The following is a 13494-nucleotide window of genomic DNA, read 5'->3' as shown; positions in this document are numbered from 1 at the left end:
AAGTCAGAGGGCACCAAGGACTGCGCAGTTCAGTCCTGAGCTACAAATATTCTCTTCTGGTTTATGAAATGAGAGCAGACCACCCCTCCCTTTTAGCACTGATGATAATGAAATGTCTGCAAACACCCCCCGCCCCCCGACCAAACTGGGAAAGCACAAAGGACTCCGTAGTTCAATCCTAAGCTACCAATATTCTTTTCTATCAATTTAATAAAGATTTTAACTAAGCTAAAGCATGAAGAACCTTTATTTTATTCAGTTGGGCAACTGTCAGTGCCAATTGCATCTCTACTGAATGAAATGTCATTTTTATCGTTCGTAAGGATTTTCTTGCAAATGTCTATGCTTTTGATAACTGCCTGTCATTTTACGCTTGACATCATTTGTCTGATTATGAGGCAGGAAGTCAACTGCTAAAGTAACAATGTATTCTTTTGTATGCATGGAAAAAAATGATAGCTGGTTTGCTTCACTAAGTGTGACACTGCTACAATCTGTGATAATAAGCCATAATGTGGGTTGACTTTGGCATCTTGTATAGATCTAACATTTATTTAATAAACCCTCCCGATTAAAATATGGCTTTGAGTGCCAATTTATTAGAAATAGAGATAGAAATAAAGAGGGTGTGAATTCTAGTTCCTGCCTCAGGCATGAAGTTAGCTGGGTGACTTTGAGTAGTTGCTGTATCTCAAATTAGGCAATTGCCAATAGTCAAAACTGACACGAAGGCAGAAAAAAAAGATTTAGCTGGTTAATGTCTATGGAGTTTCTCAGTCATCCAGTTCATGGTTGTCCCAAGGGTACTTTTTAAGAGGCATCTGGACTTTCTGGTTTTTCTTTTGAAGAGATTTCTCTTCTCATCCAAGAAGTTTCTTCCGCTCTGACAGGATGGTGGGGAATAGGCTCTCCATTCCCCACATCCAGTCAGAGCGGAAGAAGCTTCTTGGAGGAGAAGTGAGATGTCTTCAAAAGAAAAACCAGAAAGTCTAGTTGCCTCTTGAAAAAAGCACCTTTGGGACTCCAAGTGGCCTCAACGACTCTCTAAAAGGATGCAAATGACCAGCTGTCTGCAAGGAGTATAAATCTTTCCATTCCCCACTATCCAGTCAGAGCGGAAGAAGCTTCTTGGATGACAAGCGAAACCTCTTCAAAGAAATACCAGTTGCCTCTTGAAAAAGCACCTTTGGGATTTAGCTGGTTATTTGAATACATAACTTATTTCAAACCAAACAAATTGTGTTTTCTGTTTTAAATTTGATTAAGTCCTTGGATGGGGTTGGCTTTGAAGACAAGACTGGCAGATTCATTTGAGAGATCTTGGATCTTGTAAGATTTCTACCAGTTGGAAGAGACAGTACTGAACTAAATAGATAAGTGATCCCTATATGTTCAAGGCACTGAAAAAGTACTTTACACCTGATTTAAGTAGGATTCCAAAACTGGTTTTCCAATCTCTTTTGTGCCATACAGGTAGTCCTTGCTTAGTGACCAGTCCAAAGTTCCATCTGACTTCCCAAAAGTTATTTATGACCCAATTCCGATACTTGCATACACCCAAGCCTTTGTGGATCTGATTTTGCCAGAAACCAGACATAACTGCCAATTTTTGACTAAACTTAAATAGATCGTGGTCACATGCCCGTTGGAAACTCTAAATGTTCGTAAATATAGTCTGGTTGGTGAGTGCTCAAAATGTCATGTGACCGGGGGGCGTGGCAACTCATCGGAACCTCAAATACAAATCATCAGTAGCCCCCATTAGATCTGCTAGAACAGGGGTCTCCAATCTCGGCAACTTTAAGACTTGTGGACTTCCAAGTTCCAGAATTCTGAGACTTAAAGTCCACAAGTCTTAAAGATGCCAAGTTTGAAGGACCTCTGTGTTTAGTGCTTACTCCATCCTTTGGTAGTATATCAGTTATGGGAAGACAGGCTAGGCAAAGTTTTCCAAACCCGCATTGGTAAATATCCTTGTTCACTTCTCCATTGCCTGAGTCACTATCTTGCAAGTAATTCTGTATTGCTTTTGCAATGAAATGGTAAGTGCGAGGGATAATTGAATGTTCCTACATCCAGTGGCATGAGGAAAGAAAACTTCCAGTTTTTGTGGATGTGTGCAAAACATACTTCATTTCAGGTCAATTATGAAGTGCGTTTACCAAACTGCACAAATTTTCTTTCTTTCCTATGAAATAAATACAGCAGCTTATGTAGAAGGCATGGCACCTTTTGAGTTGTCCTACATATGGAAATGAATACATCCATTTAAGAGTAATTTTAGTCTGTCTTACCGCCAGCAGATAAAACTGGCTTTTCTAGATTGTCTTTTGCACCAACCAGCTCATCCTGCACAGAATTAATTGCTGGTTATACATTTCTGCCTAACAACTAGTAAAAGCATCCAATTAACAGTAAACCTCTATTATTATAAGTTTTCAAAGGCTCCAGAGAAGCTTTCGTGTCAGAAAAGAATTTGGCCAGCTCTTAAGCTAAGCGGTTTTCCTGGGAATATTAAAATTTTGCTAGGAAGTACATCACAACGATGGTTGCTGTGAAGTTGTTATTCCCATCGTTTTAGTTCCTAGATATATTTTCTCTTGTATCAGTGAAGATTCCAAAATAACTATTTTTAAGAAGAGATTTCTGGGCTGCTTGCTTTCATTTTGTAGGCAGTGTCAGGTATTGTGCAGGATTTGTTGGGTTAAAATAGTTGGTATGACTTGAAGGAAGGGAGTTGAGCTAATTTTAACTTCTGAAGGACATCCTAGTTATGGACATTGTGGAGTTCAGAAGAATCTGGAAGAGAATGCAGAGGAAAAGCACTCCTTCAAATTATTGAGCCCTAGTCACTAACAGAGGGACGCGGTGGCTCAGTGGCTAAGATGCTGAGGTTGTCGATCAGAAAGGTTGGCAGTTTGTATCCCTAGTGCCATGTAATGGGATGAGCTCCCATTACTTTTCCCAGCTTCTGCCAACCTAGCAGTTCGAAAGCATGTAAAAATGCAAGTAGAAAAATAGGAACCACCTTTGGTGGGAAAGTAACAGCGTTCCGTGTGCCTTCGGCATTGAGTCATGCCGGCCACATGACCACGGCGACATCTTCGGACAGCGCTGGCTCTTCGGCTTTAAAACAGAGATGAGCACCGCCCTCTAGAGTCGAGAACGACTAGCACGCATGTGCGAGGGGAACCTTTACCTTTGCCTTTAACCACTAACAGGTATAAAAATTATAACAACACCACAAGTTGTGCCCAGAAAGTACCTGGAAGTGGTACAGTTGACTGAAAAATGAAAATCATAATGCTTCTTCCAAAGCTTTTTTTCCCCTGAATGATTGAACATTGCTCAAGGGTATTAAAGCGGCTCCAATATTCTTTGCAAACCAAACATGGAGCTAAAGCGGTGGACGTGATGAACCGGGGCCTTGAGGCTGTTAAAGACTGGATGAGAGCTAACAAACTGGTACTCAACCCGGAAAAGACCGAGTGGCTGTTGTGTTTTCCTCCCAACAATTTGGCTAATGTTCCATCAATCAGGCTGGGGGGGCAAAATTTATACCCCTCAGACAGGGTCCGCAACTTGGGAGTCCTCCTGGATCCACAGCTGAATTTTGACCATCACTTGTCAGCTGTGACCAGGGGGACATTTGCCCAGGTTCGCCTGGTGCGCCAGTTGCGGCCCTACCTGAACCGGGAGGCCCTCACAACAGTCACTCGAGCCCTTGTGCTCTCTAGGCTGGAATACTGCAATGTGCTCTACATGGGGCTGCCCTTGAAGAGCATCCGGCGATTTCAGCTAGTCCAGAATGCAGCCGCGCGAGTGATCGTGGGCGCACCGCGGTTCGCCCACATAACACCGATCCTCCGTGAGCTGCGCTGGCTACCTGTTGATCTCCGGGTGCACTTCAAGGTCCTACTTACCATCCACAAAGCGCTCCATGGTAGTGGGTCTGACTATTTGAGAGACCGCCTTCTGCCAATTACCTCCCTGCGTCCCATCAGGTCGCACAGGGTAGGCCTCCTCCGAATTCCATCCGCCAGTCAGTGTCGACTGGCGACTACGCGGAGGAGAGCCTTCTCAGTTGCAGCTCCGACGCTATGGAACAATCTCCCCGTGGAGATCCGCACCCTCACCACCGTCCAGGCCTTCCGCACGGCCCTTAAGATCTGGCTATCCCGTCAGGCCTGGGGATAGGACTTTACTCTCTCCCTGCCCGAATGCCAAGTGAATGTTGTGCTTTTATTGTTAATTATTTTTACTCACATTTTCTTTTATGTCTTGTCTTGCACTCCCCTCCCTCATTATTGTAAGCCGCCCTGAGTCCCCTCAGGGAAAAGGGCGGCCTATAAGTGTTTAATAAAACATAAAACATAAAAACATAAAAGCCATTGTTGGAAAAAGAAAGATGTTATCCCGAGGGGGCGCAGTGGTTAGGGTGCAGTACTGCAGGCCACTTCAGCTGACTGTTATCTGCAGTTCAGCAGTTCTAATCTCACCGGCTCAAGGTTGACTCAGCCTTCCATCCTTCCGAGGTGGGTGAAATGAGGACCCAGACTGTGGGGGGGCGATATGCTGACTCTGTAAACTGCTTAGAGAGGGCTGAAAGCCCTATGAAGCGGTATATAAGTCTAACTGCTATTGCTATTGCTATATTGGCTTCATTACTGAATCCAGACTCTGGCTAAGCTCTTTGTTTTAGGAATGCTCTTTATGTCTCTCCATTTGCCTTTGTCCCTGTGTGTGTGTGTGTATGTATGTGTGTATTTCTCTACCCAATTGCCGAAGCATTTTTAAATGACAACGTTGCGGCAGCTGTTATTATATTCCTCCGAAGGAGAATGTGGAAATCTCTTTCTTTGCCACCGCAGAGAAAAGGATCCGTTTATAAGAAGCGGTGTGCTCTCAGCAGGCAGCCGCAGTCCTGTCTGTGCTTGGAAGCTGAATAGGGCTTGGCTCACTTGTGAAAAGTTCAAGGGATTCCCCAGCGCTGAAGCCCAGACTGGGATGTCGAAAACCAGTGTCCCTGATGGCGATGGCCAACTCCCCTTGTCTTGTTGCCAAAACAAGTACGCAAATGTCTCCCAAGGACTCACTGGGAGCCAAGCTCGCTCTACGGAATTGCCCTGGCCAGCCTGTCTGGCCTAGATAGAACCTTTTATGGCCGGATAGTGGAGGCTGCCGTTTCTGGATTTGTCACCTGTTCAGAATAAGGATGATCCTGTAATTTATTGGTCTGGAAGGACGGATAATCCCAAGAGTTGCTCCTGGAGATATCCTGGGAGGGGCATCGTCGCATGATTCTTATCGCAAAATTGCAGTCAAGAGAAATGGAGTGTTGCATCAGGGGGCTGTTCCTGCGCCAAACTCTGAATACGGAGTGATGCCAGCTCATGTTCATGACGAGTGTGTTGGGATGCCGTCTTGCCTAGTTGGAAGTTGGCCTCCGTTAAGATCAGGGAGCTTTTTGATTGGTCTATCCAGATCAGGATCCAGAAAAGCAGCAAGGGAGGACTGGAACAAAAACTTTCCACTTCAGCTTGAGTCTCTCTAGTCCTGCAACTGTCTAGTTGCCAGAATGCCGTTCTCTAGGCAGGAGAGAGAGACTGACAGTAGTAAAGCGCTAATCGGGCTAGAACTGGAAGGGACCTTGGAGGTCTTCTAGTCCAATCCCTCCTCGAGCAGGAGACCCTGTACCATTTCAGACAAATGATTATCCAGTCTCTTCTTAAAGATCTGCAGTGAGGGAGTACCCACAACTTCTCAAAGCAAGCTGTTCCATCCATCCGTCCATCCATCCATCCGTCTCTGCCAGTCATATGTCTTATTTATTTATCTCAGAATCAGAATCACAGGTTTGGAAGGGACCTTGGAGGTTTTCTAGTTCACCCCTGTTCAAGCAGGAGACCCTATACCATTTTCAGTCAGGTGGCTTTCCTTCCTTCCTTCCTTCCTTCCTTCCTTCCTTCCTTCCTTCCTTCCTTCCTTCCTTCCCTTTCCCTTGCTTCTCTTTTCTTTTTTCCCTTCCTTCTTTCCTTCCTTCTCTTTCCCTTGCTTCTCTTTTCTTTTTTCCTTCCTTCCGTCCCTCCCTCCCTCCTTCCTTCCTTCCTTCCTTCCTTCTCTGTCCCTTGCTTCTCTTTTGTTTTTTCCTTCCTTCCCTCCCTCTCTCCCTCCCTCCCTCCTTCCTTCTTTTTCCCTTGCTCTTTTCTTTTTCCTTCCTTCCTTCCTTCCTTCCTTCCTTCCTTCCTTCTTTCTTTCTTTCCTTCCTTCCGTCCCTCCCTCTCTCCCTCCCTCATTTTCTCCCTCCCTCCCTCGCTCCCTTCCTTCCTTCCTGTATCTTATTTATCTATCACAGAATCATAGCATCCCAGGGTTGGAAGGGACCTTCTGAGAGTTAGCAAAGTCAATGGGGAAGCCAGATTCATCTAAGCACTGTGTTGCTAAGTTAACAAGTGCAGCGGTTCGCTTAACAACTGTGACATGAAAGGTCATAAAATGGGCCAAAACTCACTTTACAACTGTCTCACTTAGCAAACAGAAGTTTTGGGCTCATTTGCGGCCGTACGTTCGAGACGAGCATTACAAAGTTGGCCTGCTAGTCATGGTATGTTTCAAGAGCTTTATACTTCAACGTCAGTCCGAAGGGCATTGCCAGCAGCAAAGGGACTCCCTAAACATCTGGAAGGCACCAGTTGTCAGGGTTCCAAGTAAACAACGAAAGAAAACTCCAAGGCTAGAAGTTCCCCAAAGCTCCATTTTGTTAGAGATGTCACATTGGCACATCTGGGAAAACCCGAATCTGAAAGCTCCCAGGTTTTCCCCATCCAAGTGAAAGCCCAAATCCCTTCCCCAGCGCCCTCATGTCCATCCCATGGCCCAATCAGGCACCATCACAACTGGAGATGTCTCCCAGTCACGCCCCTCAAGGTGCAGGGCAAGGTGGCCTTGACTATCTGAGAAAGGAACGTTATTTAATAATAAAAAATTATTAAAAAATTTCCCACAGCAGTAAATGTGGCAGGTCTGAAGGCCCAATGCAAAAGATGGCTTCCAGGCCTGACACCAGTTCTATCTCTGGCTTAAGGCAGTTCCTGGTTTCTAATACTTTTCCCCCATGGTTCCTATTTTTTAATGAATACTCTCTTCTTGTTACTGTATTAGAAGGATTGTGTGACTCTTTAAATGTAAGCAGAACTGCAGATTACGGTGGGGTTGTTTTTCTGTCTGACTTTCCTTTGCTTCCCTAGGCTCTGATTCCTCTGGCAAATGTGGCTATGATAGAATATACCCTGGAATTCCTCACTGCGACTGGTGTGGAAGAAACCTTTGTCTTCTGCTGCTGGAAATCGGCAGAGATCAAGGAGCATTTACAGTAAGAGCGGTCATTTTCTCGGTCTCTCCCCCCAAAAAGGAGCCTTTTCCCTTTGCTTTTCATCTATTGCAGGGGGCAGCAGCCTGCGGCTCTGGAGCCGCATATGGCTCTTTCATCCCTCTACTGTGGCTCCCTGTCGCTGGTCGGCACCGCAATTTTGAGAGGAGTTTCCAGGGGGGTTTTTTGGGAGGGGAAGCAGGGTGTGCCAGGAGGAGACTCTATGGCAAGGGGTGGGTTTTCCGGTCAGCTCCACAATTGATAGGGCTTCCGGTTAGGACAGGGAGAGGAAAAAGGACGCTGCGCTGGGAGGAGACACTATGGTGGGGAAACCGGACTTCTGGTCTGCTCCAGAATTGAACGGGGGGAGGAGGGGTTCCTTGTAGCTCTTTGAGTATTTATGTTCACAGACCCCTTGGTCTATTAGAATTCAAGATGGCTGAAGACGGACGGATGGCGGTTGTCAGATAAATGTCACTAAGTGATACCAATAAAATATAATATTTGTAGCTCTGGATTGAAATGAGGGGTCCTTGGTGCTCTCTGAGCTTGGTTGTTTTCTTGCAGATATTTCTTTTCTTTTTTTTTTCAGACTAGCAGATTTTTTTAAAATTATTTTTCCCTTCTACAACACTTTACAGTCATTACATCAACATTGTTATGTCATCATACCTGTACATGTATATAATATTTTGCTTCTATATTTACACACTTTATACACACACACACACACACACACACACACACACACACAGTTTTTTGGCTTAATTAATTTTATTCTTGTTTTGCAGCCATTTGTACCAATTGTTCCAAATTTCATAATATTCCGACTCTTCTTTATCTTTTAATTTCAGTGTTAATTTGTCCATCTCTGCACAATCCAGAAAGTTTTTTTCATCGCTAATTCGTCCGAGGGGGTATTATTTTGTTTCCAGCATTGGGTAAATGCTGTTCTAGCTGTAGTTAGCAGATGTGTTAATATGCACTTAATTTTCTTTGTATATTTCCCTTTGATTATTCCCAGTAGGAAGATTTCAGGTTTGTATTTTACCTGTTCTCCTGTAATTTCTTGCACCCATTTCCAAATTTTTGTCCAATATTTTTGTGTTTCCCGGCAGGTCCACCTTATGTGATAATAAGTCCCTTGTACTTTTTTTACACTTCCAGCAGGTCGGCTTCATGTTTGGGTACATTTTAGCCAATCTTGTTGGTGATAAATGCCAACGATAAAACATTTTGTATATATTTTCTTTAAGTGTTGCTGATTGTGTTAGTTTATAATTTGTGTTCCAAATTCTTTCCCAATCCACTAGATCTTGCAGATGCTTCATGACCCTAACTAGGTAACATGTTGTTCTTGTCTCTGATTTTTTCCCCCCACTCCAGAAACTCTAAGTGGTGCTGCCCGACATCCCCCAACGTTGTGCGGTTTGTCATCTCAGATCTCTATCGTTCCCTCGGCGACGTTTTGCGCGATGTTGATGCCAAGTCCCTTGTTCGTTCCGACTTCATCCTTGTCTCGGGAGACGTGGTGTCCAATATTAATATTTCTACAGCATTACAGGAGCACAGGTGGGTGTTCAGGAGAAAGGCACCGGGTAGTCCTCGACTTACGGCCACAACAGAGCCCCAAAATTTATGTCACTGAGCAAGACAGTTGTTACGTGAGTATTGCCCCATTTTACGACCTTCCTTGCCACAGTTGTTAAGCGCATCACTGCAGTGGTCAGGTTAGTAACAGGGTTTACTAACGAATCTGACTTTGTTTACGTAGAAAGTGGCAAAGGGGGGAAATCACATGAAATTCAGGCGCTTGGCAATCGACTCATATTTATTATGTCATAAATGGGCGCCAATTGCCGAGCTGCAGCCATCATGAATATGAGTCGATTGCCAAGCGTCTGAATTTCAATCAGGTGACCATGGAGATGCTGCAATGGCCATGTGAAAAACAGTCATAAATCAAGGTTTTTTTGGTGCCATTGTAACTTTGAATGGTCACTAAATGAACTTTGCAGGAAACAATCCGTTCATTTGTTCTGGAAAGTTCTGTTTGTGATTACAAGAGAGACTGCCAAGTTTTGCTTTGCCCTGTGTTTTGGAAACTAGTCATCTGGCAGCACTGCAAACGAGATAAGGTGCGTGTGGATAAACATTCCTCTGAAAGACTGTTTGCCAAAGCCTTGCTGACTGTGAATGGAATGAATTCACAGTCATGTAAATAAAAGAGGTTTTGTCAGAACCAAGACTTTGCTTCTTGATTTCTAAGGAAGTTTGGGTCAGAACAGACCTTCTGGCAGGAAAGATGTGTTGCTATCTTATCTGTGAGTGTCCTTTAATAGTATTATTATACAACTGAATTTGTCACTCTCTCCTGGTACAGGACACGGCGTAAAATGGAGAAGAATGTATCTGTGATGACGATGATATTTCAAGAGTGTTCACCAGGTCATCGGGGCCGATGTCCGGAGGATGATATTATCCTGGTCATGGACAGTGTTACGAAACGGGTGCTCCACTATCAGCGGAAGCAAGGCCTCCACCATTTCGGTTTTCCTCTGGTGCGTGTGAATCAACGAGCAAGAGTCAAGCAGCTGGTTTTGCTACGAGTTTAAGAGGCCACTTGACTTAAAGCTGGCAAGGATGAGAAACACCCTATTCAGATCTGTGGACTTCAATCCCCAGAACTCCTCAACCAGCAAAGCTTTCTGGGAGTTGAAGTCCCAAAGAATTCTGGGAGTTGAAGTCTTAAAATGGCTAGGGTTGAGATACACTTAACTTAATAGCTAACAAAATAGAATGGCGCCTTTCAAGGCCCAGTACAGTCATACTAGTGGTGGGTTTCTATTTTCTGTACTACCAGTTCGCTTGCGCTCGCATGTGCTGAAGCGTCTGGGTGGGTGGGCGGAGCCTCCCACCACCGCCACTGCCAGTTCGCCCGATCTGGGCCGGACCGGGAGCAACTCACCTCTTGAGTCATAATCTGCTATGACATTCATTGAATTTGGTACCTGGTGCATTTTGACGAGAAAACTTTGTCCTGGTACTCATGGAATTCAATTCTCACCGGTTCAGAGTTGAGCCAGCCTTCCATCCTTCCAAGGTGGGTAAAATGAGAACCCAGATTGTTGGGGGCATTTGGGCTGAATCTGGAAACCACTCAGAGAGGGCTGTAAAGCACTAAGAAGTGATATATATATAAGTCTTAAGTGCTATTGCTATACTGATTTTTGTTTGAGCTGGAGTGATTTCCCCCTGTGGTCTAATCAGAATCAATACAATACAAGAGCAGAGTTGGAAGGGACCTTGGAGGTCTTCTAGTCCAACCCCCTACTTAGGCAGGAAACCCTATACCGTTTCACACAAATGGCTATCCAACATCATCTTAAAGACTTCCAGTGTTGGGGCATTCACAACTTCTGGAGGCAACTTCTGTTCCACTGATTAATTGTTCTGTCAGGAAATTTCTTCTCAGTTCTAAGTTGCTTCTCTCCTTGATTAGTTTCCACCCGTTGCTTCTTGTCCTACCCTCAGATGTCTTGGATAATAGTTTGACTCCCTCTTCTTTGTGGCAACCACTGAGATATTGGAAGACTGCTATCATGTCTCCCCTAGTCCTTCTTTCTATTAAACTAGACATACCCAGTTCCTGCAACCGTTCTTCATATGTTTTAGTCCCCAGTCCCCTAAACATCTTTGTTGCTCTTTTCTGCACCCTTTCTAGAGTCTCCACATCTTTTCTACATCTTGGCGACCAAAACTGAATGCAGATCAGATTAGAAGAGAGCTGAAAGGGAGCTTGGAGGTCTTCTAGTCCAGCCCCCTGCTCGAGCAGAAGATCCTATACCCGTGATGGCAAATTATGGCACGCGTGCCAGAGGTGGCACCCAGAGCCCTCTCTGTGGGCACGCACGGCGTCGCCAGCTGCTACTGGAGCATGTATGTTGCGCTGGAGTGCCGGAACCCGGAAGAGAGCAGCTGGCCGTTGTGCATGTGCGCGGCAGCCCCCTGCTCTTCCAGGTTCCATCACGCACCAGCTGTTCCCTTCCGGGTTCCGGCACTCCAGCACACACGCACCTGCTCCCGTTTCAGCACTCGGTGCCAAAAAGGTTAGCCGTCACTGTCCTAGACCATTTCAGACAAGTCTCTGTCTGGTTTCTTCTTTAAAAAGTCTCTTCTAGAAACCCAGTTCCCCTATCAAAATTCCCAGCTAGCAGAGAGTAGAATTGACAGTGAATGGAATAGGTCCAAGTCTTCACTCTATTTTTTAAAAAAAATATTTTTAAAACAAACAAAAACAAAACAACATATTACAAAGAACTTTCCTCAATTTTGTCAAGCATGTTGTTTGGTTACAAGCTTTTGTGCATCAGTTTTTACAATTAGAAATAAGATCACTGGTTGTCCATCAAACATAGCTAAATACATCATTATCATTGAGCATTATGTGTTCAGGTTACCATTAATATTCCTTCATTTCAAGCAAACCTTATTTCCTTAAATCCTTAATTATCTATTAAGTAACAATAAATCTTTATAAGATTATAGAATCACCTATCTCTATCTATTGGCCTTACACAAATAAAAATAAATTCCCATCGACTCATATTGTACATCATTACTTTCAATTATCCACAATGTCACCAATCATCCATAGAGTATACAATACTTATAGTGTGACATAGTCAACTCCAGAGATAATTTTCCATTGTTAATCCAAGTAGTTATTGAATATTTCAATTTGTGTATGTATCAATTATTCATTCCATCATCATTAGTCCATTTAACATATAAAAATATTTCCAGTATAACGTGATCAATACTTACAATTATGCATAACGTTCAAATCATCCCACTCTTATACGTTAGATTCATTATTGTCCTTTATATATATCATATGATCAAACACTCTTATTTCATAGGAAAAAAAACTTTCATAGCAATGACTGTGTCTTTCTAGTAATACGTGTCTTCACTATATTTTTGTCGTTGTTGTTCTAGAATCTTTTTCAGGGCAGTGTTGACGAAGTTCAAGTACGGAACGATTTGCTAGACTGCCATATCAGCCTCTGTTCCCCCCAGGTACGTGGCACGAAAAGCATCGGGAATCACGCGAAGCTCGGTTGGGTTCTGTCTCCATCCTGCCAACTTCCAATTTGCTTAATCATGGTTGGGTGGATGACTCCAGGAGACTGCGACCCTCATAAACGCATGCCAGCTGCCAGGCGTCCAGATTTTTTTTTTTTATCAAATATTTATTTTATTTCTTTAAAAAAACCACACAAATATTTCATCATTTGTCAATCATTAAGACATTGAAGTACAATTTTTTTGTGTATGCCCCTCCCTCCCTCCACCCCCCAACCCCCCTCCTCCTTCCCCCCCCCCCCCCGACTTCCCAGAACCCGTACACGGTATGGATTTTTAACTAACACAGTCTAAAATCTATTGAGAAAAAAGAAATAAAGAAATTAATGACATTCTACATTGACCTTAGCTTCTTCTTACTGAACTAACTTTTAACAGTTTAAATCATTTCTGATCTTAAGCATAGGCTAACTGGAATTTCTTGGTCCCGTATTTATTTTGTATATAGTCAATCCATTTTTTCCAGTCTCGTTTATATCTCTCATTTGAATGATCTTTAAGATATGCCGATATTTTAGCCATCTCGGCTAAGTTTGTCCCAGGCGTCCAGATTTTGATCACATGACTGTGGGGATGCCGAAACGGTCGTGAGTGTGAAGAACGGTCCTAAGTCACATTTTTCAGTGTCGTTGTAACTTCGAACGGTCACTAAGTGAACCGTTCTAAAATGAGAACTGCCTGTAGTGACATACGTGTTCCTTTGTGCACTTTACTCCGTGTAGATAGTCCTCGACTTACGACCACAGTTGAGCCCAAAGTTTCTCGAGAAATTCGTTACGTGACTTTTGATCCATTTTACAACTTTTCTTGCCACCTCTGTTAAGTGAATCATTCCAGTTGTTAAATTAGTAACACGGTTGTTAAGTGAATCTGGCTTCCCCATTGACTGCTTGTCAGAAGGTCACAGAAGGGGATCACATGACCCCGGGATGCTGTGGCTGTTGTAAATATCAACCACTTGCCAAACATACGGATGT

The 13494-nt window shown here is 43.8% G+C and overlaps 1 protein-coding gene across 1 annotated transcript in view; it reads left to right on the top strand.

The window, feature by feature from the left end:
• EIF2B5 (eukaryotic translation initiation factor 2B subunit epsilon) overlaps positions 1 to 13494 on the top strand; it is a 30711-nt gene that overhangs the window by 922 nt on the left and 16295 nt on the right. Inside the window, exons 2-5 of the mRNA XM_032225881.1 lie at positions 7248 to 7372; positions 8756 to 8941; positions 9753 to 9930; positions 12371 to 12451. Coding sequence (XP_032081772.1) covers positions 7248 to 7372; positions 8756 to 8941; positions 9753 to 9930; positions 12371 to 12451 — 570 coding nt within the window. The remainder of the gene's footprint in view (positions 1 to 7247; positions 7373 to 8755; positions 8942 to 9752; positions 9931 to 12370; positions 12452 to 13494) is intronic.

Source organism: Thamnophis elegans, chromosome 10, assembly GCF_009769535.1.
Source record: "Thamnophis elegans isolate rThaEle1 chromosome 10, rThaEle1.pri, whole genome shotgun sequence".
NCBI classification, from domain to species: domain Eukaryota; kingdom Metazoa; phylum Chordata; class Lepidosauria; order Squamata; family Colubridae; genus Thamnophis; species Thamnophis elegans.
The sequence above is the reverse complement of the archived record's forward strand: the minus strand, read 5'-3'. Positions and strand labels throughout refer to the sequence as shown.